At 46.8% G+C, this 22,193-nt stretch overlaps 1 protein-coding gene and 1 long non-coding RNA gene across 15 annotated transcripts in view; one reads left to right on the top strand and one right to left on the bottom strand.

Moving 5' to 3' along the window:
- Positions 1–22,193, top strand: part of ITPR1 (inositol 1,4,5-trisphosphate receptor type 1) — a 163,015-nt gene that overhangs the window by 99,959 nt on the left and 40,863 nt on the right. For 7 of the 13 annotated variants that reach the window (XM_027640858.1, XM_027640854.1, XM_027640860.1 and 4 more), the window contains 5 exons: positions 2,030–2,065; positions 3,632–3,682; positions 7,012–7,144; positions 7,801–7,991; positions 21,529–21,709. In XM_027640858.1, the coding sequence (XP_027496659.1) occupies positions 2,030–2,065; positions 3,632–3,682; positions 7,012–7,144; positions 7,801–7,991; positions 21,529–21,709 (592 nt within the window). The remainder of the gene's footprint in view (positions 1–2,029; positions 2,066–3,631; positions 3,683–7,011; positions 7,145–7,800; positions 7,992–21,528; positions 21,710–22,193) is intronic. The other 6 variants (XM_027640855.1, XM_027640864.1, XM_027640865.1 and 3 more) reach the window with 2 other exon arrangements.
- On the bottom strand, positions 107–21,599 carry LOC113946024. 2 transcript variants are annotated; one of them, XR_003527268.1, is made up of 5 exons: positions 21,247–21,599; positions 18,592–18,953; positions 13,573–15,408; positions 8,645–8,649; positions 107–120 (listed from the first exon to the last, which is right to left on the bottom strand). It is a non-coding gene; the product is annotated as an uncharacterized LOC113946024 (long non-coding RNA). The 2 variants fall into 2 exon arrangements; XR_003527267.1 differs by having other exon boundaries at positions 13,573–18,169.

Consider the following 22,193-nt stretch of genomic DNA (forward strand, 5'->3'; position numbering starts at 1 on the left):
TGAAGTTCATGGAGAAATCTTGCAAAATTACTACCTCAGGCTGCTTAGGGTGATATTCTGTTCAATCCTTCTTGTAAAGCACAAGCTGATACTTTGCAGCACAAGGTCCATAATTCTTTGCTATTTGAAGCCATTTTCACTCAAAGAATTGAAATTTCAGTGTTTGGAGTTTATATTCTTACTGGAAGTTTGCTGAGGGCTGTGCTGCTTTGGGGTGATCCACCTGAGCATTGCCCAGGGCAGTGGCTTTTCCTCCCTGCTGGGAAGTACAGAGGGAAGGCACAGGAATTTCTGAACTGCAATTCGTAATTTTTCCTTCTCCAGTTAAGTTGGGAAAGATGAAACTAATTTCATGATGATTTTTCATCTGTGCTGCCTTTCAACTCCAAAATGTTACATGCATGTTTGGTTAAAATGGGGTCATAGTGTAAACCCAGGAATCTCAGAATGCTTTGGGTTGGAAGGGACCTTAAAGCTCATCTTGTTCCACCTCGCTGCCGTGGGCAGGGACACCTTTCACTAGCCCAGGTTGCTCCAAGCCCCATCCAACCTGGCCTTGGACATTTCCAGAGGTGGAGAATCCACAGCTTCTCTGGGCAACCTGTTCCAGTGCCCAGAAGGGAAACCTGTGTTTGGATCCCCAGTCCAGGCATGTTATCCTGTGGCAGTCGTGTCCACTTGACCTGCCAACTTCAGCATCCCCTTCCCTGGCAGGAAGGGACCTCATTTCCCCTGCAGTGGAACAGGCCCAATTTCCTTGCTGCTGTTGGCTCCTTGAGAAGGGAGGAATTTTCCCTTGCTCTGGAGCAGGTTGTGCAGACGGTGTGTGCAGGCAGAACAATGTGCCTGGACTCCCTAATGACCCGGACGGCGTTCCCGCTGTCCAGCCTGGGAGCAGGGCAGGAACGGTGTGTTCCTCTGCATAAATGAGGCTCTTCCTGTTCACTCTTGGGCCCCTGGCTTAAATACTCCGTGCTTCCACTGGAACAGGAGAGGAGTGGTTTGCACGCTTGAGAAGGTTCCAGGAGCGGTGACAATGCAAGGAAGCACCGACCAGAGGCCATGGGAGCTGCCAGGAGGAAAGTCTGTTGGGAGGAGAATGGAAAAGGGTCTTTCCTGGCCAAGGAGCACTGCAGGGGAAGCACTTGCTCCTCTGGCTCTTTCCTGGGAAGTGGAATCTCTCTGGATCTGGTGGCCTCCCTCTCCCTTGGAGCATTTCCCCAGCAGGTTTTGGGTTAAGCTCCACAGCGCTCTCCCAGCCCGTGGACATTTGTCTCTCTGTCCTGTGGCCTCTGGGCAGACACAGCCAGGGAGGGCCTGACTCAGTTTGGTGTTTGTATCATCAGCATCTGATTTCTGAGTGTCTGCTCTGAGGAGTTAACTGAGTTGCCCCACGGTTCCATAGGCAGCTGCATTTGAATGTTCAGGTCTCTGTTGTGTGTCTACGCTCTACTAGATAAAAGTTGCTTGTCTTCATCTGTTTCAGTGTGATGATCAGCATTTTAAATTTGAAAAGCTGTCACCATGCAGGCCCTTATTTCATTGCTCCTGTTTGGTTCTGCATCATATATCTTTTATCTCAAGGAAATATGTTTATAGATGAGAATCCACTGAAAACTATTTTTTTAAACTAAAATTATAAGGCTGCTGCCTTTGTGACATGCAGCCCTGGCTTCCTTCTCCCCTGCCCCGGGATGGATGTGCTGCCTTCAAGTCACAGATCCCAGGTGTGTGGTCCCCAAAAGTGCTGTGGGCACCTACAACTAAAGCTTTTTGCTTGTGCCTTGGAGTTCATGCAAAGCAGGTTGGGATGTTCAAAGGATACCTGCGAAATTTTCCAGATGTGACCCTTTTAGGAGCAGGGTGGGAGGGTGTAAACAGTAATTATGGCTATAACTCGTTTGTGATGATTCAGCTGAAGTCAAGTGCTTTGCCAGCTCCCTTCCCCTCTCTGTTGACCACTGGATTGCTGTTGGGGTGGAAGATTCTGGGAGAATGACTAATTTTTCTGCATTTTACTTTCAACTAGCTGCCGCAACCTCCCGAAACGGAGAGCCCTGTAGAGGTGTGTCACCACCTATATTTGTACAGCACACAAATATTGGTGTTTAAGTAGTCCTAGTGGAGTGTCTTGTTGGTGAAAACCCTGTGAAATGTGTGTTGCTGCGTGGTGTTAGGCAGAGGAAATAAATGGATTTGTTCAAGTGGCTTAATCCAATACAGACTCAGTGTGGTAGTCTGGAAATATAAAAAACCCCATGTAAATTAGTCCCAAATCTTTGTTCCTTTCAGCCATTTCCCTTATGCTCCAAGGGAGACACTGTGAGAAGACTCCTCTCAAATTTCCCTGCATTGGCAAAATGAGATCTTGTTTCTCTGGCTCCTAATGCAGAATTTGGTTTTCCCTTTTTCTAACATACTTAAAGACTTAAAGGAAATGGAGGTGTCAGAAGTTATTAATGGAAGCTTCATAACCCCAGAGCAACTGGTGTCCCATTTAAAATGCCCTAGTGGAGCAGCTCATGGTCACTTCACATCTTCAGGGTCTCTGGCTCTGGGGTAATTGGATGTATGGGAACATGTCCTTTGTGAGATACCCTAGCATCAGTTTGCATAAAACAGATTATTTTTCTAAATGATGACTTGAAAAATTATGAAATCTCAAATTCTTTGGAAATTCATGGGACATCCAGAGATGGCATTGGTAAATTGTACAACTGAGTGCCAAATCAATGCAAATCCAAGTGAAACAACATGAAAATCTTAATCAAGGACAGTGTTGATTCTGTGAGCTATATAGACATGAAGGCTGTAAATATATTTTGAGATCACGAAGGAAAAAAATGTTTGTGGTGGTTCAGACTTTTGTATTTGTAATTTTTGTGGAATAGTGTTTAAATGTAAACCAAAACTCTGAGTGGTCATCGAAGGCCTTTGAGATGTTTGGAGATGGCTCCTGGTTTAAGGTGGGTCCCTGGAGAGAGCAGTTGTTCTACACATTTTCAGGTGCTTTAAAGCAACAAAAACTTAATGTGCTTCAGGTTTGCAAACTGCAAGTTCCATTCCTTAAAATTAATATCTGAAGCAAGAGAGATTCGATTTGGAAACGTGCACGTGCCGAGGGACTCTGTTCAGTGATACCCCCTGAAGGCCCTGGTGTTGGAAGGGAACCCCCCAGGTTTTTCCAGGGGCCCTCCACAGTCTCAAACGAGCTTCACTGACCACGGGGAGATGTGTTGAAGTTGCTCCCGTCCCCAGAGGTGTGTGTCCAGTGGGGTGGGGTGTACCTGTGTGTCTGTGCATGGGCATGTGTGGGCTGAGCTCCCGGGGACTTGTGTGTGTTACTGGTGACTGTACAACGAGACAGACCCTGTGTTCCCTCTGACTCCAGGGGAATGTTGGCACACGTGCATGCTGTGGTGGGCTGGGGGGGTGATAAGGTGTCTGAGGGGACAAGTGCTGCCAGGGCCAACTGAGGGCAGATGTCCTGTTTTGAGAGCTTGTCAGTCCATCTTCTTCATCTCCCCCCTTGCATTCAACTGTGACTTCCCTTAGTATTCCCCCTGAGTGCCAAGATGTTGGTGTCTCTTGAGTGTTGTTCTGCTTTAAAATGAAATTTCTGCACGCACAGCAGGAGCTTGATCAAACTCTACCACAGAGGCAACTGGAGGATCATAGAAGGGTATGTACAGCAGTCGAGCACGTTCAGAACTAACCCTCAACCTTTTCCTTTTAAACAGTGAAGCCTAAGTCACCTAAGAAACTTGTGTGTTAGCTGCTCTTGGAAAACCCAAAATGATGAGCCATGTTTATGAAGGGGGTGCTGGTGCCCCTTGTGTTACATGGAAGGGACAAGTGCTTGGCAGCTCCAGTTAAACCTCAGATCCTGGTCCAGTCCATTCACACTGTCAAAACTCTCCCCTTTGGTGGTGATCACTCAGTTATGAAGTGACATTAATCGGTGCTTGTGTAGTTGGCTGCTTTGGCCACACCACCCCTTTGTAACCCATGCTGCAAAATCAGTGTCATTAATGCCTTTCTGCATTTCTTCTGCTCTTGTAGCTGGGAACAGAACAGCAACAACAACTTAGAACTGCTTCACTTTTAAATATTATCCAAGATTCTCTGTTTTAATCAGGTTTCTGATATCACTTAGAGTTGTGTGTTGCATCTGCATTACTGATACATGCACAGTAATGTTTGTATATGACTTAGTTTACCTGATGGTGAACACAGATGAAACTGGATGTTGTTGGGTTTTTTTGAGGTACCATATTTGATTTTTCTGATTATTGCCAAACATCTGATATTTGTTTGCACATTGCCCACATCAAAGTGGTGCACAGCACTAACAGGATGGTTAAAGAACTGTTCTGGAGCCAAGCATTGCAGCTGAATTAATTGGAACATTTCTTAAATACCACTGATTTTTTTTCTTCTCCCCTCCACTTTGATCACATACTGATATTTCATTAGCTAACATGGCAGGTTTGCATAAATTTGTAGAAAGCAAAGCTTTTTTTTCCCAGATAGAATTTGAGATGCTGGTGACTGTGTATTGCCAGCCCTCCAAACCCATGGATGAGCACGTTCTCAGACTAGAAGCAACTGCTTGACACCTGTTCCTACCTGTATTTTCCGGTGATTTGTCTTGTTTTGGATACACAACTCCTGCAGACACCAGAGGTGCTGCAGGTCTGTCCTCTTGGTCAGGTGCCTCCACTCACCCCAACTATTTTGACCATGGAATAGAAGTCGCCTTCTGCTCTGCAGTGGGCCAGAAGGAAAATCTGGACACAACTCCAGGAGCTTGAGTTGAGGTGGAGTTCAGTGAGCAGCTGTTCTTGTGGATGGATGTGTGTTATCTTTGTAGTAAGTAGTAAAAATGACTGGTTTAAATGTCAGTTGATATGATGACTGACAATTAGTTCAACAGCAGAGGGAAAAGGTAGTGTGAGAACTCCCTTGTAACTTCATTTTGTCGTAGGGCTCATGCGGGTATCAAGTTTCCTTTCTAATCGGGACATGTGTAGAGGGAAGGTGTAGTTCAGGGGTTTTTTTTGTCTGGCTTGGCCTTGTTCTGTCATGTTGCCTTCCTTACCTGCCAGACTGGGAGCAGGGGGATGGATGAAGCTCTACATCGTGTACCCAACACTCGAATGTCGCTGTCAGTCACAGGCGCTCCTCCGGGGTAGGAATTTGCTGGAGCTCCTGAACTGTCTCTTGCCTCTCCTACATGTTCACTCTTTGGCCCAAGCGGTGATGGGAAGCGTATGCCCCTTGGAAGAGTGCTCATCTCCTTCTACTGTTGCTTCCACAGGAATTTTCCTTTTTTTCTGTTTTTTTGGGACTTTTGGAAGCAGCTGATTGGAATGCTCTCCTCGTGTTTATTTTACAACCTGTCTCCCTGGCACTTGCTCCTTCCCCATCTGATCCCATAAAATGCAGCTCCCATGCTGCAGTGTTCAAGCTAATAATCCATAGGAACAATTTTTAAGGTGCTGAATTGTGGTGACAAGGAGCAGGTGGTGGGAGCCCCAGTTTGAGCCCCAGCCCTGCAGGGAGGGCAGTGATCCCTCACCAGCTCCAGGCGCGTGTCTGGCTTCTCCCTTTGGAAGCAATTCCTGAAATTTGGTAAAGAACTTATTTCCAGACAGGTTTTTGTCTTTTTTTTTTTTTTTGGGGGGGGGGGGAGTTTAAGGATTTCTTGAAGTTACCTTTGTGAGTGCCAGTTTTGCATCAAAGCAGTGTGACTGCAGCAGTGCTGGAGTTCTGTGTGAGCCCATTAATGCACATTTATGTTGCTCCATTTACTTATTTGTGTTTTAAAGGCCTCTTGTGAAAGTTTAAAAAGTAAGACTTCATTTTTATGTCAGCTAATATATTAAATGACATCTTGGCTCTATAGTCAGACAACTAATTTCATTTGAAATACAGTTGAAAATCAGTGACGAGCGTGTGTTTTGCAAGTGGAGATAAAGATAAGATACTTTAGTTCTTCCTGACATATTTTTAATATGAAATTATTCTTGGCTAGATTTTTTTTTTAAATTATTATTTATGTATTGAATCCCCAGAAGAGCCCCTCCCTCCCCTTTCAAGCACTGTCCAGGGTGGTACTGCCATCAGCAGTAGCTGCCGGTTGCAATAATCCCCAGTTTTCCTTTGTGCACAAAGGCCTTATAAAAACCCGTTAATCCCAGTGTGGTGTTTGTGTGCTGCTCATTGATTTGTCCAGTTCCCCGAATTCCTGGGAATTCCTGTAAGGACTGGAGTGGGAGCAGTGCAGGGCCCCGTGGGTTGTTTGCCCTGGGAGGTGGTTTGCTCTGGGCTGACGCAGCGGCTCATGCTGGGGGGACGTTCCGGGCACTCCCGGGATTTGGGGTTATCTGAGGACTGGTGCCCTGTGGAGTCCAGAGCTCATGTGCTTGGATGCTGACTGCTGGCGTGAGCGGCGGCCGGGGCAGCTGCCAGCAGGGAACAAAGGGCTGGGATTCAGCGGGATCGCTCGGGTTTCCGCTCGGCAGCTGCTGATGGAGGGAGAAAGGAGCACATCCCTGTAAAGCTGGTGAAATGGCAAAATGGGATAGGTGTGGGAAGATGGGATTGCTCCTCACAGCATCATTTCTAATGTTCCTCTTGCACTAATCCGCCTCTTAATTTTGTGTTGGTGCTGTACAGATGCAACTTTTTTACATCTAAGACCAAGACAGTAGAACTTAATTTAAAAAAACCAAAACAACCTCTTTGAGAACAAAATCTGTCTAGAGAGCTCTACACAAAACCTGACCTGCAGCTGTTCCTGTGCTGGGAACCCATAATCTTACTTGAGCCCCATGAGACCCCCCGGTGTCCCAGCCTGCCCGAGCACAGCGGGAGTTACTCGGTGGATTTTTCTGAATCTCCAGGGTTTCGGTTCCCCCCCCTCACCACAAGAAGGCAAACAATAACAGCAGTGGTTTGTTTGTTCCTGAAACTCACATCATGATTTCATTCTCCTCTTTAATCAAGGGTGAGGCTCTCAGGCAAGTGTTGGTCAACCGTTACTATGGCAACGTGCGGCCTGCGGGACGGCGGGAGAGCCTGACCACCTTCGGCAACGGGCCCTTGTCCACCGGCGGCACCAGCAAGGCCGGGGCAGGAGGTAGGACCTGCTCCTGCTCCTTGTGGGGCCTGTGCTCTGCCCTGCCCCGTGGTCTGTGGCTGTGTCTGCCCCACAAATCGGCACCTTACACGTGAAACAGGGATTTTTTTCCCCCCCTCACTGTCCTCCTCTATGAACTCCCAAAACCGAGGAAGTCGTCCACATGGATGACTGCCTTTGAGCCAGCAAAATGAAGCAGGCAGAGCTTTTCATGCTTTCCAGAGACTGCCTTGGGTTCGCTTAAAGTTTGTGATGTTGCTTTGAGTAAATGTACTTAGAAATCCCGATCAATTTAATTAATATATGAGGAATGTGCTTATAAGGATGTCAGATTATTAACCGTATCTGTAACAAAACCATTTCATGGTATTCCAGAGAGAATGGGGGGTGGGATGAGGGAAAATTCCGTTTGAAGTCAGTTATAAAGTGCAGTTTATTTAATTTGAGACCACTGCCAAAAAAATCAATAGTCATGGAATCCCAGACTGGTCTGGGTTGGAAGGGACCTTAAAACCCATCTCATTCCAACCCCCTGCCATGGCAGGGACACCTTCCACTAGACCAGGTTGCTCCAAGCCCTGTCCAGCCTGGCCTTGAAGAGAGGTGCCATCAGCGTGGGGTCAATCTCAGCCTGTTTCTCATGATCACCTTTATAGGAGGAAGCTCCGGATCAAGTTCAATGAGCCGAGGGGAGATGAGTTTGGCAGATGTCCAGTGTCATCTGGATAAAGAAGGTGCATCCAACCTGGTCATAGATCTCATCATGAATGCCACCAGCGACAGAGTCTTCCATGAGAGCATCCTGTTAGCCATTGCCCTGCTGGAAGGTGGGAACACCACGATACAGGTAGGGAAATGGAAAACTTCTTGTGACCAAACTGTGTTGGGAAGGGAAGTGTTTTTATGGAATCCAGGAAACTTGAGGAGTTTAAGGAGATGGGAGGGGAAATGACTAAAGGATCTTTGACCTGTAATTTTGGGAAATATTAGTGTCTACCATGCAAAAGTGAACTTATTAAATGCTTACATGGGCATTGGGTAACTGAGGTGTTTCCCAGGGCAGTATAGAGGAATGTCTAATGAAACAGCTTTGTAGGTAAGTTATTGACTGCTCTTACAAATAAGTTAAGCAACTGCAATGTGCTCAGACTTTTACAAGGAGGTGTTAGATTTCAGACTGGAATTTGAAATAAGTGTATGGTAAACTCCAGACCACTGCTGTTCTCCTGCAGTCTTGCTGATCTTCATTTCTGTGTTCTCAACAAGGATTTGATTTCTCTAAATGAAAATTGTGCCTGGTGTGGATTGTAATGAATACACATCAACAAGCTTGTACATTATTCTTCCAAAGAGAAAGTAAAACCTCATTGCAGAAAAGCATACTTGTAAAGATGATTGTACATGTGATACCTTACTCTTTTGGCTCTGTGTGTGCTGTGTTTGCAGACTATCTGTGGGGCTGAATCCTGACTGGTTATAATTGACCACTGAGCTTAAAACATACACTAGATCCCTACAGCAGCACCTCTTATGTCAATGCAAACTTCCCTTGAGAGGACAGGGAATGTCTTTGGGCTCCTTTGCTTGTCCCTGTAATCAGTACACCCTTTTTTCCCCCTGTGTCTATGCTCTGAAGTGAAGCTTCTTTGTAAAAGACAAAGTGGGGATTCAGTGTTGAAAATCCTACATCACCTTAAACTACAAGGACAGGATTAATATTCCTTGGGGACAGTCACTCCTTTAAATTTCCTGCTCTTCTCTAATGTAAAGGAAGCTGAGCTTTCATATTCCCAGCTCTCAGGGAGCCTCAGGTAACCTCACACTGTCATGCTGGAAGGAAAAACAAACTGCACCAGCCTGACGTGGTGGATCCTTTGCTTGTGCTGGACCCCAGCACGGATGGACTGAGCAAAGTCACCTCCCACTGAGCATGAACCCATGTTGGGAGCAGGTTCCATAGTTCACCTGGTCAGAACAAACAGGGAAACCTGCAGTCTGCCTCCAAAGGCACCTTTTCCACCAGAAAGGGAGATGGTTTGGTTTGCATTTGCTGTCCGTAGCTGGGAGGCTGTACAGTAACCCTGTGGTCAGCAAGGAGCCGTTGGCATGGGATGCTCGGAGCAGCGTGTGACGCCTCCACACCACACACTCCTGCCAGGTTCTGCTGCTCTCCAGCCTGTATACATACGTGGTGCTTCCACAAACCAGAGGAACTATTTTCCGTGCTTTTCCACTCAGGAATAAATGCTTGGCAGGTGTCTTTAGGACGTGCTCTGGGCTGCCAGCACTCACTCGGTGTGTGTACGTGCTCCAGCGTGGCAGGACAGGCTGGGAGGGGGCTCTGGTGTAGTGTGGGCTGCTTTTAAGTACAAAATGTTTTAGGAACCAAATGACTCGTGGTGCCTACAGCTAATGCTGGGAGCTCTGAGGGCTCGGACACACCCAGGAGCTCTTACTCATGCATGCAAAGCACACATGAGATGTTATTGAAAATATCCTGTGGAGCGGTTGGGATGCAGATATTCTGTGCTGGAACGCTCCATGGGCTTGACAGCAAAAGGCAAAAAAGAGGGTTTATTGGTGCTCAGACATGTTTCCCTGGCTTCCCTCTGCGTTGGTTAAACTGTTGGTGGTGGGGAGAGTGTTTTCTGGTGCCTCGCAGTGGCTTCAGCACAGTCAGGGCCTGTGGGGATGATGGCAGTGGCAGCTGGGAACAGCCTGTACTCAGCACTCTGATCTCTCAGTAGGGTTTTAGCCATGAGAGCCAAGTGAGTAGAACTTCAATGGGAAAAACACCAACCACAAAGCTTGACTTCTGGGAGAACAGCTGGGAATCAAAGAAAAGGTGGAGGCTTGCTCTTTAGTAAAATCATCAGTTTGGGTCTGTATCTCCCAAGTAATTGCTGAATGATGTGATGGCCAAGTCAGACTGGTGTATCCTGAGCCGGTGAACTCAGGTGATCCAGCTTTGCTGTCTCCACGTAGGAAGAGTGGCTGATGTGCTCTGAGTGCAGAGGGCTCTGGTGCAGCCCAGCTCTCAGGAGAGCTCTGTGGGTACTTGCTAGTCTGCAAAGCTGATGATTTTTAGACAGCAGCCTTTGGCTACAGCACAGTCGAGATCTACTGAGGGCAGCAAAGGGATGGTCTCCCACTTAGTAGGATTTCATTTTTACAAAATACACTGCAACATTTGCCTGCTTATGGAAACTAGATGCATTTACAAAAATGAACCCAATGCTTTGTGTCTTTTTATCCTGATCTTTCTCTAATCTGTGTTCTTTTGGTAAGTTCTGCAGAGTAGGTAGGTAGGACTTGGCAGACTCTGCAACCTGCAGAGTAGATTTGCTGAAGTTTTTCGGCAGTTTCCAGTAACTGCCAGTGGAAGAGTCATCTTCAGTCTTTGGACTAATAACTGTGTTCGTTTTGCATCACGTCCATTTGTCATTGTGCAAGTTGACCTAGCCAAACCAACTAGCTTTGTCTTTGAGGTCTAACACAGTTTATCTTCATTTCATGGGTTTTTTTTTTCCCTATTATTAGCGGCTTTTGATTTGTAGTATTCTGAACAAGTTCATTCTGTGCTCAGTTTGAATAATTTTTAATGAACTTCAATTACTTCTATCTACAGGCCTTTGAAAATAGGAAGCTGGTGGGATAGGGACAGGTTATGTAAAAAAGGCTTTTTGGCAGCAAGGCCAGAAATGTGTCACCCCTGCATGGCATTTTCTTAACTCCAGGTTTTCACACGGGAAATTAATTCGGCCTGAAGTGAAGCAGAAGGTTTGTACCAACACACAGGAACTTGCACATGATGATTGTAATATGGTTAATAATGGGAGTTCCCGGGTAACTCCCATGAGCTTCAGTGGGAGAACAGATCCCCATGATGCTGGGAAGGGATAACTGGAATAGGTGTTGCTGTTTCATTAGGTAGAGGCAGGGCCAATATTAAGGGTAGGCAAAGTAGGTGGTTGCCAACTCTTGCAAAAAAGCAAATCTAGAGATGTTCCTTATTCTAATTGGCAGGAGGGATTTTTATTGTATTGTTAAGGAGATTAATGTGGGGGAGAAGCAGGACAAGAAAAAAATACTCCTGGTTTCCCTTAGGAAGGAGGCTGAGCTGGTACGTGGCACAGTGAATCCCACGCCACTCTGTGTTCTGCTAGAGGGGTGAATGTGGCAAACGAGCTGTTCTGGGAAGGTCTTTGCCCACTTAGGCCTCTCTGGATGGAAACTTTCTGGGTTTTAGTTTTTGAAATTCACTTAAAAACCCTGTCAGGTTCTTTGGTAGCAGGGCTGCTGGTGGCATTGTCGTGGCTGTGTCCCGTGAGCTTGTGGCTCAGCGGGAGCCCTGGATCTCGGTGGGAAGCCTGCCCTCATTTATACGGACACAGAGGCAGAGGTGGAACCTCGGGGTCAGCGCCGGCCAACAAATTAACCTGACAAACAGTGCAGCTCACTGAACTGCAAATTACATCAACCCCTTTATTAATTTATATAACCCTCAGCATCCACCTCGGGAGCGCTGCAGTCAGCGGTTCTGCACAGAGCAGCCCTGGGAGGATGCCCCACGCTCTCCTCCGAGGGGGGAGCATGCCCTGCATCCGGGGAGGCACCTGTCCCTGGGGTGCTGGTTTGGGTTCCCTGTGCCCGAGCTGGCATGGCAGGTGCCTTGCTTGTGGAACTGCGTCTCCTCGGGAAGGGGTAAAACTCGGTCCATTCCCTGCACACGCAGCAGCACAGAGAGCTCTGCTCTGCTAAAGCAACCTTGGCAAATGACTGACAGCGGAGGAGATTGCTGAGGACTTGTCCTGTAACACTCGTCTCTCATCTGCTAAATAAAAATTCCATGTGCCGTTACTCTGCCTCACCTCCGCGGGGTTTCGGGTTTCCTTGGTCGGTGGAAGGTAATGGCAAGTGGAGTCCCTTACGTAACACCTCTCCATGGAGACCCTGCTCCTTTAATTAGGGATCTTCTCCAAAGTCAGCTTGCGTGACAAATTTCCCACACGCACATGTTGATATTTTCAGCCGGGGAAGGTAAAATGAGGTTGGTGACATTAGTTTTGTTGCAGGCATTTTTTAAGCACTGCCCCAAAGTGGCGTGAGGCACGTCTGCCACTTCGAGGGCAGTGGTGCCTTCATTCCCCTTATCCACGGTTCTTCCCAAGGTGGGCTGCAGACACAGGGGATGAGGTGATGGGACTCAGCACCCAAGGGAAAAGGTGATTATTTTTCAGGGAAGAAGTGGCTTTTGCTGCTGAAGCAAGTCACAGCTTCTGCACAGAGGAGAGTGCACACAGCACTCTCTGTCCTGCAGCAGCTGAGTGTGGGGTGAGGACCAGGGGCCACCCTGACTGGAGATAGCACCGAGGAGCTGGTGGTGGACTGCAGAGTTGTGTCTCTCACAGCATGGCAACAGTGAACCTGTGTAGTGTGGAATCGTGGCTTGGAGCTCATCAGTGTGTGAGGCTCCTTTTGAGATGTGACTGTGCAAAAAACTTTGTGGCTTCGGGTTGCTTGAACTTCCAGAGCTCTTTGGTTCAGCCTGCTCCGAGGAACTGAGTGTTTTGTGTGCCTGACAGGGCTGGGGGCTGTGCTGCCCATCAAACGGGTACCACGAGGGGCTTGGAAGAAGCAAGGTACAGAAACCCCAGCAGCCACCTCTTCATCAGTCAGGTTTGGGAGGAGAGGCTGCACTGGACTAACACAGCTCTCCTGTGCCATACACGGACTTGGACTCAGTCAACATTTCTCTTTGTACGTTGCCACCAGTGAGGAAATGCCACCATGGTGAACTGTGGTCTCCTTTTCTGTTCCTCAGGCTGTCCAGAGATGGTGGATAGTTATTAAATAACTACAGGATTGCTGCACAAAAGGAATTGAATCCAGAGCTGTCTGGTCCTTGTCTGTGTTTCTGGCACTTAAGAACCCCACGGAAGCCCAGTGAGCTGAGGAGGTACCAGCCAGTGGTACAGGTCAGCTACAGCCCCCAGGTTGGAGGGAGCAAAGATTTTGAGACCAGTTTGTGTCCTTGAGCTCACTGTTGTGTTGGCTGTGAAATACCAGCACAAAAATGTCCTATTTGGTTGCCCAGACACTTTGTTTCTTTTTCTCTGTGGCTGCAATTGCCCTGCAAAATGGGGGTAAAGCTTTGCAAAATGTCACAGAAGTATTAGGGGGATGAAATGTAGGTTTGGTGACACGATGGTGCTTTAGCCTTTGTGGCTTGGACCTTTTAAATCACATTTATTACTTGGAAGATTTGCAGCAGTGACAGATATTGGTGAGCACAGACAATTGTGTGTGATGGTAAAGGCTTCGGAGGCAAGATTATCTTTGGGTCACTAAACTTTTGTAAATAGCACTTGAGAACTTTTGGTCATTGATAAAACAAGTCTTTTAACTTTTCTGTTTATCCAGTTGACGTTACATCTTTTTTATATTGTTTTAACGATACCTGTTTAGGAAACTACTGCCCAACCAGGAAGCTTTTAGCACGTGTTAAGCAATCACCTGTGTCTTTCACCATTTAAATGAGTTTTGCTCAAGTTAAAGTACATCATAATTATTTTGACATTCTGAGAATGTTACTTCAGAACATGACATAAAAAGCCAGAGTTGGTAAGGACCTGCATCATAAAGATCAGCTGTGTCCTTTGCTGAAAGAGCCCTCTCTGTAATGAAACCTTCTGCAAATCCTGACGTGCTTGACACTGCAGTTGTCTTCCAAACAAGGCACAGGACCTGCACTAGCCATGAGTCAGTGCCGAGGAAACCTCTGTCCTGATGCTCTGCTGCTCCACAGGAGCAGACTCAGGATGCCAAGCCAGTGGGAGCTCCATCTCCTTCACATATATTTTAATACAGTTAGCACAGGGAAGTCTCAATCTCCCACAGGTGTTAGATACTACCAGGTTCAAAACAAACAAGGCCCACTAATAATGCAGTGTGAGGAGTCCTTCCTGCAGAGGTGATTTCATTGTCAGTGAGGGCAGGGAGATACAAAGGTGAGATTGAGTACTGGGGGGAAGAGGTGAGATGATAACAGTACCACCTGGACTTTCCACTTGAGCTACAGCTGGTGCTGCTTTCTGAAGTATATTTGGGCCATCAGGATTCCTGTAGCAGAGCATCTTCCAGTCTTTTTGCCCACAGGAAGGTTTTATGCTTGGATTTTGAGGTGCCCATCTGTGTGACTGAGCAGTGTAGGTGAAAAAAAGGAGAGGTGCTACCTCAGGGTTCAGCTGTGTCTTGCTCTCCAGTCTTGGTGCACTTGTGTTGTTCTTGGTTGTTGGTACCACCTCCTGTGTGTCAATCCTCTCATCATTCCACCATGATCCTGGTCCTGCAAGGAGCAGGGACACAAATCACTAATTTTCCCTATTCCTCTCTGTTGTATCCAGGTCCAACCTAAACTTTTAAGATGATCCCTAGCAGGATTAAAGTCCTCCCTGAGCAGGCAGAGGCAAAGCTTTTCAAAAAAAAAAGGTCATGCCCCTTTTTTTTTTTTTGGTAAGCACAGGAATCAACAAAGCACTGTTATATAACTTCTATTTATATCCCACTTGCTCACTAGCTGCAGGCACACAAGAGTAGCTGAGAAGGGAATTTAATGAGCTCTCAGGGCTTGCTCACCTTCCAGAGCGGGTTGGAGCCAGCTTGTTTTTGAAGTGCGTCAGCAAATGAAACTGGTGGTGGGTGGGTGGTTTGGGTAGGTGGACTGACTTGTTGCTATGGTTTTCTTTAATTCCTCTGTCTCTCAACAAGATCTTACACTTTTTTTTTTCTTTTGGGGAGTCTGCAGACTTCCCTGTTTCTCACACCTACACAGCACTCTCCTGCTCGGTGGGGAAGTGGGATCCGCACTCCTGCCCCGCGGATGAGCCGAGTGACCCGGCGGAGCTGTTCCCACTGGGGGCAGAGGAACCCAAATCAGGCTCCCTGCTGACAGCAGGGCAGGCCCCGAGGCTCCCACGCTCCGAGGCCATCTGTGAGCACAAACCCCAAACCCACAGTCACACTGGTACCTGTGGTTCCCCAGTGTGCCTTCACATCCTGGGGATCATCCCGTGTCACCTTGTGCTCCTGGGGGTTGTACTGGCTCTGGAAGGGCATGAGGGAACTGTATCTCTGGAGGCTTGTTCTTGCTTTCCTCTGTGAAATGACTTCAAATTGCATCAAGAGTCTGGGTGTTGCAGTAGGAGAACATAGAGGATATAAAGGCTCTTCCTGCTGTAGTTCTGCTGCTGCTTCATTTACAGCTGGTGGGGACAGATGAACCTTTCCACAGCTCAGGTTTTGTACACTCATACCCACCAAAAAACACACCCCATAAGGTGGACCAGAACCTCCAGAGCCATGCGGGATGGTGTGTGGATGCCCATGGCAGAGAGAGTTTTGTCTTCTTTGTGGAAAACAGAGCTGGGAAGTCCTCCTTCTGCTTTCAGGACGAAGTTTATTTTACAGTTTGCAAAAAAACGCAGGCAATTGAGGTGTTCTGGCAGATTTTCCTTATGGATTTATTTCAAACTGTGAAGTATGTTCAGCGTGAAGTATTTCAGCTGCAATTTCCTTAAGCTATGCAAGACTAATGATATCCATCACTCACACCCAAAGTGATGGATCTTCAGCGAACCAGGAGGTACGAGAGATTTCAAGAGAGAGGGATTAGTGATATTTTAAACAAATAAATGAGGAGGGAGAGAAAGCAAGTTAGGTTGGAATTTTCTGCAGTGGAAGCCCTCGCAATATATTTAGGCAGAATGTAGAGGGTTGGCATTTGTGCTTAATTCAGTGCTTGTGTTAGTGCAGTTCCCCTTAAAATGTGGCTTTTTTGAAGTAGTCCAGCTCTAAGAACTAGTCTGGGGGTGGCAAACTCTTCCTGCAGAGATGAAGTAGCACACAAGTTTTGCATTGGTGCTAGCAGCCTGGCTGGATAACCCGAGCGAGCTGAGGTCCCTGTAAGAATTCCTCTCTAATGTTGGAATAAAATGTTCTGAGTTGAAGCCAGATCACTGATCTTTCTCCTCTCTCTGGAGGGACTTTCCTCTCTGAAATCTCCTTGGCTCGCCAAGTTCACGGGGTATTTTCTGTTCCCTGGCACTAGGGAGATGGGGAAGGACATGACAACAGTCTGCTTTAATTGGCGAGGTGTTCGCTGGGGCTTTGCTTTTCCTTATTCCTTGGTAATCAAATATTTGTTCTCCTGGGGAATTCTTCGGGATCTGTAGGAGGGTCTGGCAGGGCTTAGTGCTGTGGTGAAACAGCTTTGAGAGGGCGTGGTCCCAAAAGCGCTCCGTGCTCCGCGTTCTCCGTGTGGGATCAGCAGCCAAGGGCTCGCCTCGAGTCAGGCCACCCCTTCTTGGGAGGAAACACAGCTGAGCAGATGCTGCTGCTTAAACCCAGTGCTTGCTGATAGGTTTGGGTTCTGTTTCTCACATGATCCTTCCGACAGGCCAGCCTGGAATTAGTGTCTGGGGTGGAAAGTCAAGCCATTCCTACAAAGTAATCCAACAGTTGTTCCTTTTCTTGGCCGGCAAAGCAGTAGTGACGTCGGGGCAGACCCAGGTTAAAGCACAGGGAAAGGTGTTCCCAGTAAAGGTGACACAGCACACAGGCCAAACTGGGCCAGGCTTTCAAAGGCAAGAGCTGGAAATAAACTGCCTTCAGCTGGTTCCTGGTTTTTTTCCCATTTAATAATCCCACACTGGGCACAAACTCACTCATCATTGAATTTATTGTGGATTAGTTATATTTATAGTGAATTGGTCACCTGAGTCTCTACTCTGTGCACCTTACACAAAGGTACCGGGCTGCTGGGGTTTATGGCTTTGTTCTCCTAAGGACAGATGCCAGTTCTGCTGGTTAAAATCCATTTTTTTTACCGATTGCTGGTACAGGAATCACACTAAGGAGCATTTGTCCCTGCCCTTGGTTATCCTGCCTCTGTAATCCCCCTCCCCTGAACCGCTGGGGAGTGAGCTGAGCTTCTCTTTCACTCATCACTGGAAATTATGTGTATTACATATGTCAAAGGTCTTGGAATGAAATGCTAATGCTAGGAAACGTGCCAGTTCTTTGGTGATTTATTTTTTTTTAAATGTGCTTCTGCAATCCAGCTTGTTAATGATCTGCAATATTTAAGAACATGCCAAAAAATAACCACCACAGAAAATGATATTAAAGCTGAAATGAAAAGCCAGCAAGCAAAAATAGTGTTTTCAGTTTAGCAAGAAACATTAGGTAAACATTTCACAGAGTATGTAAATAGTTAGAAGGGGATTGGAGACCAAATTCCTGGGAATAACTACAGAAGAGACACAAAAAAATACCAATGACTGGAAGTTAGTGACATAAAAAGGAGCTTAATCACATGTTTCTAATAGTTATTTACCACTGGAATAGCCTATAGTCAAACATAGTTCATCATCTTTGCCTTCTAAAGAAAGACCAGATGCTTTTCTCAAAAAAACACGTGACTTAAACACAGCTTTGGCTGAGTTGATGAGGGAGAGTGAGGGGCTGCTGGTGCTCCAGGGTGGGCCAGGCTGTGGCTGGTCAGTGTGCTGCAATTTAAACTTGGCCTTCAGTTTGTTTTAGATCACTTTGGATGTCAGGAGGAGGAATGGTGTGACTGACTTTGCAGACATGATGCTGTGCTGGTTCTTCTCCTTCCATTCCCTTGAAACAATGAGTGAGTTTGTGCAGGTGGTGGTTGCTCCATCTTTGAAGGTGATGGAGAGCTCTGTGGTGATGTCCTTGCCCATGGTGAGCGTAGCTGTCCTGTTAGACCCTTGTGCGTGTCACGTGCAGGTGGTTTTCAGTTTAGTTTGGTGGTTGTGTGATTAGTGACCATCACATTATCTCAGATATTGTCACCTCTGAGCAGTTGTGGTGTATTCTCTCGGCTGGTCGATGTGCTCTGGAGATCTGTTGTGTTTTGTTGAGGTGTGTGGACTTGTAAAGCTGTTTGCTGAACCTGGAGTTCCTGGGGAAAACCTCATGGGCTGCTGTGTCATGGCACTTGTTCAGTGGAGGTGACTTGTGACAGTCATTAACAAAACAGGGTTGCAGTGGTTTCATATTACATGATTTTAGCACTCCAGGAATCCCAGATTGGTTTGGGTTGGAAGGGACCTATTTCTACCCACCTGCCATAGGCAGGGACACCTTCCACTAGCCCAGGTTGCTCCAAACCCCATCCAGCCTGGCCTTGGACACTTCCAGGGATCCAGGGGCAGCCACAGCTTCTCTGGGCAACCTGTGCCAGGGCCTCCCCACCCTCACAGGGAAGAATTCCTTCTCAATACCCCATCTGTCCCTCCCCTCTGTCAGTAGGAAGCCATCCCCCCTTGTCCTGTCACCCCAGGCCCTTGTCACAAATCTGTCTCCAGCTATTGCTGCCAGTGTCTGAGGTATGGGATGGAGCTTTTATCTCCACTTACCTTTCAGGCAGCTTCTCCTCTGGTGCCTCGTACTGGGCCAGCCAGAGACGGCCCCATGCGGATGTTAGGGATCACAATTCCCTGCCCTGCAGTAGGTTTTCAGGAGATCCCAAGCCCCAGCCTGGTGGTGACTGACTGCTCAGGGATGGCTGATGTCGGGGGCACGTTGGAAGCTCTGTTCTTCAAACACCCATATGAGTGTGGAGGTTGGCTGTTCCTCCACACTTGCTCTTTCAGCAGCCTTGCTGTGGTTGCAGGGTGTCTGTGTGCAAGCAGGACCCCAGCAGACGGTGCTCTAAAATGGCCACTCCATTTCCATTTTAAAAAGGGAGACTTTTCCACTTTTTGCTGTGAGGCTATATCTGTAAATAAAATTTTAGGATTTCTGTCATAATTATCACCACCCATTACCTGCTCAAGCGCAACTTGTGAGATCACACCTCTTAAAATACAGTATCTTTGATAGCTGGCATGTGGTTGATTCATATGTGTGAAGGTGTTAGGCATCCTGACCTAAACTGAAACAATCATTTTGTGACACCCCCTGGGTGTATGCACAGCACGCACTAAAAGCTTTACTGGAAATGCTCCTTTCAGTTGGACTTTTTTTCTCTGAAGCGCAGTGGAAAGTCAGTTAAGAAGCTTGAAAGGACGACAAAAATCGAGTCTGTCAGCAATAATTACTCTCATACAAGGTATTTCCTTAGTGTGGTTCATTAAAAAAGCTTTTCCTTCACCACAACTTCATGACAGGGTAACTCCTCCTGTCTGGACTGTGAGGATGTGCAGCCAGGTGAGAGCAGGTGACCCCCAGCACTGCCTGATGAGCAAATAACAGGATGTTTTAGAAAGTGATTGCCCTTTCCAGAGCCCATGGTCTATGCTGGTCTATCTGTAAAGAGGCAGTATTATGTTTAAAACTGGTAGAGTAAAATTTCTAAGATGCACCTTAGATACAAAGTCTTCCTCTGTCTGTCCTTGTAGCCACCAAGTAACAGACTTAGTTTAGGCTTGGCTGCCTAAACAGCCCAGTTATCTGAGGGTTTGGTTACTGGTCAGCAGCACAGGGAAACCAGTTAATGCATCTCTTGGTTCTGATTGTAGTTTGACAATCTTCTGTCCATTGGGTCTGGTCAGGTCTAAAAACCAGTTTAGAATGAAAAATAAAAAATATGGATAAGTGAACTTATTCAGACGAAGGATGTTTTTTTTATTTGGGTGTATTTTATAGGATCATAGAATCCAAGATTGGTTTGGGTTGGAAGGGATCTTAAAGTTCATCCAGTTCCACCAGGGACACCTTCCACAAGCCCAGGTTGCTCCAAGCCCTGTCCAACCTGGCCTTGGACACTCCCAGGGATGGGGCAGCCACAGCTTCTCTGGGCAACCTGTGCCAGGGCCTCCCCACCCTCACAGGGAAGAATTCCTTTGGTATATCTAATCTAGTTTGACCTTTTTTTTTAGTTTAAAACCATGAGCAAACATGATGAGAAAACATTAAAATTTTTGATATGAAGTCTTGGATTAGAGAATTAGTTGTACAAATGCTATTAAATGGATCGGGCACCCAGATCATCTTCTGGCATGTCACAGGCCCAGCACTGTTTGGGCAAAGGGCAAGTCCTGCAGGTCTCTGGGAGCTCTGTTTTACTGGGCTCTTTGAGTGGGTGTCAGGAGGGGGGTACTGGTGTGACTGGTTTTAGTGGATGTGGGAGGCCTGTGCTGGGTTCTGCGCCTTTTCCTCCTCTGGTAATCCCTAGAAGTGAGAAAAACCAGGAGTTCACCTGAGCTGTTGTGGGCAGGGGGAAGGTGTCACAGTGGTGGGAGGGGTGTTGTGAGTATTGACCAAGTTCTTTAAATAGCCCCGCTCCTCCTCTGCCTGTAATCAAAGACACAGCTCGGAGCATTCAAAGTCACTCGGTGTGTTCCCGTGCAGCTGCTGGGGAGTGATCAAAGGCAGCCCCGGCCTCGTGTGCTCTGCTCTGAGCAGAGCGGGCAGGAGATACTGCCATTCCCATTTTAATTTGTTTTCTCAATAAATCAGGCTTCATTCCTATTCATCGTGTAAAGCTGTTGGATGGCGAGCCGCTGCAGAATGCTAACTAATTTCATAATGCTCTGCATAAGGTGACCCACTTACAAGTTCATCCTTCAGTCGTGTTTAAACTCTGGTCCTGATTTATGTAACACCATATTGGTTTCATCAAGAGTTGTCTGATCACTCACTGTGTTGGCTCCTGCTTGACCTGTACATGATTTGTATTCCCCTCGATTTTAGGAAGAACTTTCTGTCTCCATGCACATATGGGAAGGAGAAGAGTAATAAACCTTCTTAAAAGTAGTCAGTGCTTGGAGTTTTTCTGTCACTTATGATATATTAGAGTGGGAATTAAAAGGAGTTTTAAGAAGTCTGCTGCAGGCAGGGCAGTGGAAGCTCAGCACGAGATGTCCCTCACGCCATCGCCCTGTTTGTACATTTTTGGACTGTGATTAACATTGGCTGTGGCGTGTTATGACTCACAGTCCCTTGGATTCGAGGGTGGGAAGGCAGGACAGTTCTTTTTCCTCTGTATTTTGCTCATACCCTTTTGCTTCTGAACTTAGAATCAAATTATAGGAAATTCCACCTTCCTTACCTTCATTCATGGTACTTACCTTAATTCCCTTGTTGAGAGAGGTGTGCTGCCCAAATCTGTCAGGGGTGGTGTGATTTATTGCCCTCACTTCTCTTTAATAATGTATTTGAAGTTGTTAATAAGGGAGTTAACAAAGCTGAGACACTGGGGCTTCCTTGACAATAAAGTATGAATTTCCATTGCTCTGGGTTTCAGTTTACTGACAACTAATTAACCTCCAGTTCCTCCAGTTCCTCCAGTCAGTGCCAAAAGGTGGGATAATCTGGATTCAGCTGCAGATCCTGTTCATTTTCTCTCGTAGCATTCCTTCTTCTGCCGACTGACAGAAGACAAGAAATCCGAGAAGTTCTTTAAGGTTTTTTATGATCGCATGAAAGTGGCACAGCAAGAAATCAAGGCAACTGTCACAGTCAACACCAGTGACTTAGGAAACAAAAAGAAAGATGAAGACTCAGACAGAGATGTACCCAACAGGAAAAGAGGTAATCCCCAGTCGTTCCCTTTCTGAAGCGACAAGGGAGTAAAGTGTGTTTTGAACTCATTTCAGCTGATGCAATAATGCTCTGATCTCTGATCCCACAGAGCAAAGTTCAGAGATCAGTGGTGCCCTGGCTTGGGATTTCAAGAGCTTCATCCCCTCTTCATCCATTTGGGAGGTTGTGCTATTGAAATGATGAAAATATTTGAGATGAGACTCTGCTGCCTTGTCTCTTGTGACAAGCTGCTCAAATCTGATCCGTAGTAACGACTGTGGGTTGTGGCCAGTGCCTTCTCTGACAATACCTGGAGAAATCCTAATTTTCTTCTAAAGCAGGTCCTCTTATTGTAACTCCTAGTAGAGCTAGACTGTGTGTGCCCTAACCAATTAATACCCAGTTTATAACGTTACTGTGGTTGGCATACGAAGTGCAGAGTGTGACACGAGACCCTCACAGCACGCTAAACGTACTCACCAAAGAGCTGCTG

Source organism: Corapipo altera, unplaced genomic scaffold (genome assembly GCF_003945725.1).
Source record: "Corapipo altera isolate COAL_440 unplaced genomic scaffold, ASM394572v1 55, whole genome shotgun sequence".
NCBI classification, from domain to species: Eukaryota; Metazoa; Chordata; class Aves; order Passeriformes; family Pipridae; genus Corapipo; species Corapipo altera.